Source organism: Sander vitreus, chromosome 20 (genome assembly GCF_031162955.1).
Source record: "Sander vitreus isolate 19-12246 chromosome 20, sanVit1, whole genome shotgun sequence".
NCBI classification, from domain to species: Eukaryota; Metazoa; Chordata; class Actinopteri; order Perciformes; family Percidae; genus Sander; species Sander vitreus.
Window position 1 is genome coordinate 29,674,251 of NC_135874.1, and position 2,500 is coordinate 29,676,750.

Below are 2,500 nucleotides of genomic sequence, written 5' to 3' on the forward strand. Positions count from 1 at the left end.
GGACTTTTAGCGTGTATAGAGCCAGCATATCTCCACCAGACTCCATGTAAATAATCAGGACTTTTAGCGTGTATAGAGCCAGCATATCTCCACCAGACTCCATGTAAATAATCAGGACTTTTAGCATGTATAGAGCCAGCATATCTCCACCAGACTCCATGTAAATAATCAGGACTTTTAGCGTGTATAGAGCCAGCATATCTCCACCAGACTCCATGTAAATGATCAGGACTTTTAGCGTGTATAGAGCCAGCATATCTCCACATGTAAATGGGTGAATTAAGGGTTTATTTCAACCAAACCAGAGTGGTGATTGTTGGAACAGTGGAAAGATGAACCAAGACGGCTTTTGATAGTTTTATTTAGTTTCTGTCCACTTTGAATGAAGTGTGTTTTACGATGATAAAAGTCCTGATTATTTACATGGAGTCTGGTGGGTTTGGTGATGGTGATTTTATTTGATGTTAAACTAAAAGGATCTTCCTCTTTAACTAAAAGGTCTATCTCTGTAGGGATCCATCCCATAATGTTGTCAAACACTCAGACACAGACACATGGAGACAGAGAGTCCAGGGTAATAAAATACATAGTTCCCTTTAATCAAACCTGTAAGTCAGTGACTCTCTCCCTCTCGTCCAATGACACGCAGCCATCAGGAAGTATGGGCGGGACTTCCAGGCGATCTCAGATGTGATTGGTAACAAGTCTGTGGTGCAGGTGAAGAACTTCCTGGTGAACTACAGACGGAGGTTCAACCTGGATGAGGTTCTGCAGGAGTGGGAGGCGGAGCACGGGATGGAGGGGAGGGGCGGGGGGGACGGGGGGGACGGTGGGGACAAGATGGAGGACAAGATGGAGGAGTGTCCCACTGAGGAGGACGACGGCTCTGCCAAGGACACGAAGGAGGTGAGGCATCCCACAATCCTCTCTGGCTGCTGTGACTGCTTTGATACAACTATCCCTAAAATATGGTATACTGTGTGTGTGTGTGTGTGTGTGTGTGTGTGTGTGTGTGTGTGTGTCTCTCTCTCTCTGTGTGTGTGTGTGTGTGTGTGTCTCTCTCTCTCTGTGTGTGTGTGTGTGTGTCTCTCTCTCTGTGTGTGTGTGTGTCTCTCTCTGTGTGTGTGTGTCTCTCTCTCTGTGTGTGTGTGTGTGTGTGTGTGTGTGTGTCTCTCTCTCTCTATGTTTGTGTGTGTGTGTGTCTCTCTCTCTATGTTTGTGTGTGTGTCTCTCTCTCTGTGTGTGTGTGTGTCTCTCTCTGTGTGTGTGTGTCTCTCTCTCTCTGTGTGTGTGTGTCTCTCTCTGTGTGTGTGTGTCTCTCTCTGTGTGTGTGTGTCTCTCTCTCTCTCTGTGTGTGTGTGTGTGTGTCTCTCTCTCTCTGTGTGTGTGTGTCTCTCTCTCTCTGTGTTTGTGTGTGTGTGTGTCTCTCTCTTTCTCTCGCTCTCTCTGCAGGACTCCGATTCCCAGAAGCCTCTGGCCTCCTGACTCTCTGACTCCGCCCCTCTGCTTTTATGACATCATCATGACTTATGTTATTATATTTTATTTTTAGTGTGTTGGACTTTAAACGGTTTGATCCCGCCTCCCTGCTCTCTCTGGACAAATCAGAAATCGGACCTGGGCTGCCAATCAAAGTGGGCGGGGCCTGATGTTTTTTTATTATAATAATGTTTTTATCTTGTGTCTCTGTGTTTGTTGGGGTGGCGGCCATGTTGGATGATGTTACTCAGGGAGGTGGGGGGGGTGACTGTAAAACCAAAGGTCATCAATAAATGAATTTCTTCTTCAGTTTCTTCTCTTAACTTTAGGACAAATATTACATTAATCATCTCCATATATAGGTCAGTTATAACTACACACACACACACACACACAGAGACACACACAGAGACACACACACACACACACACACAGACACACACACACACACACACAGACACACACACACAGAGACAGTCTCACAGTCTCACACACAAACAGTCTCACACACAGTCTCACACACACACACACACACACAGAGTCTCACACACAGACACACACACACACACACACACACAGAGACACAAAGAGTCTCACACACACACACACACACAGAGACACACACGCACACAGACACACACACACAGAGACACAGTCTCACACACAAACAGTCTCACAGTGTCACAGACACACACACAGACACACACACACAGAGACACAAAGAGTCTCACACACACACACAGAGTGACACACAGACACACACACACTGAGAGACACACACAGAGTCACACACACACACACACATACACACACAGAGTCACACAGACACACACACACAGAGTCACACACATTTTCTTTATGTACTCTATCTACTATGTACTATGTATTTTATTCATAAATGTACCTTTATGTATTACCGTATGAAAACATATAATCTCTCCAGGCAGCTTCTCCCCTGAAACCTCTAAATGTGATTTTATGTGTTATATATATATATATATATATATATATATATATATAT

General features: G+C 44.9%; 1 protein-coding gene across 2 annotated transcripts in view; it reads left to right on the forward strand.

Moving 5' to 3' along the window:
* rcor1 (REST corepressor 1) overlaps positions 1-1,788 on the forward strand; it is a 14,169-nt gene extending 12,381 nt beyond the window's left edge. For both annotated transcript variants that reach the window (XM_078277824.1, XM_078277825.1), the window contains 2 exons: positions 650-906; positions 1,453-1,788. In XM_078277824.1, the coding sequence (XP_078133950.1) occupies positions 650-906; positions 1,453-1,485 (290 nt within the window). In that variant the 3' untranslated portion in view covers positions 1,486-1,788. The remainder of the gene's footprint in view (positions 1-649; positions 907-1,452) is intronic.
* The last annotated feature ends 712 nt before the right edge of the window (positions 1,789-2,500 follow it).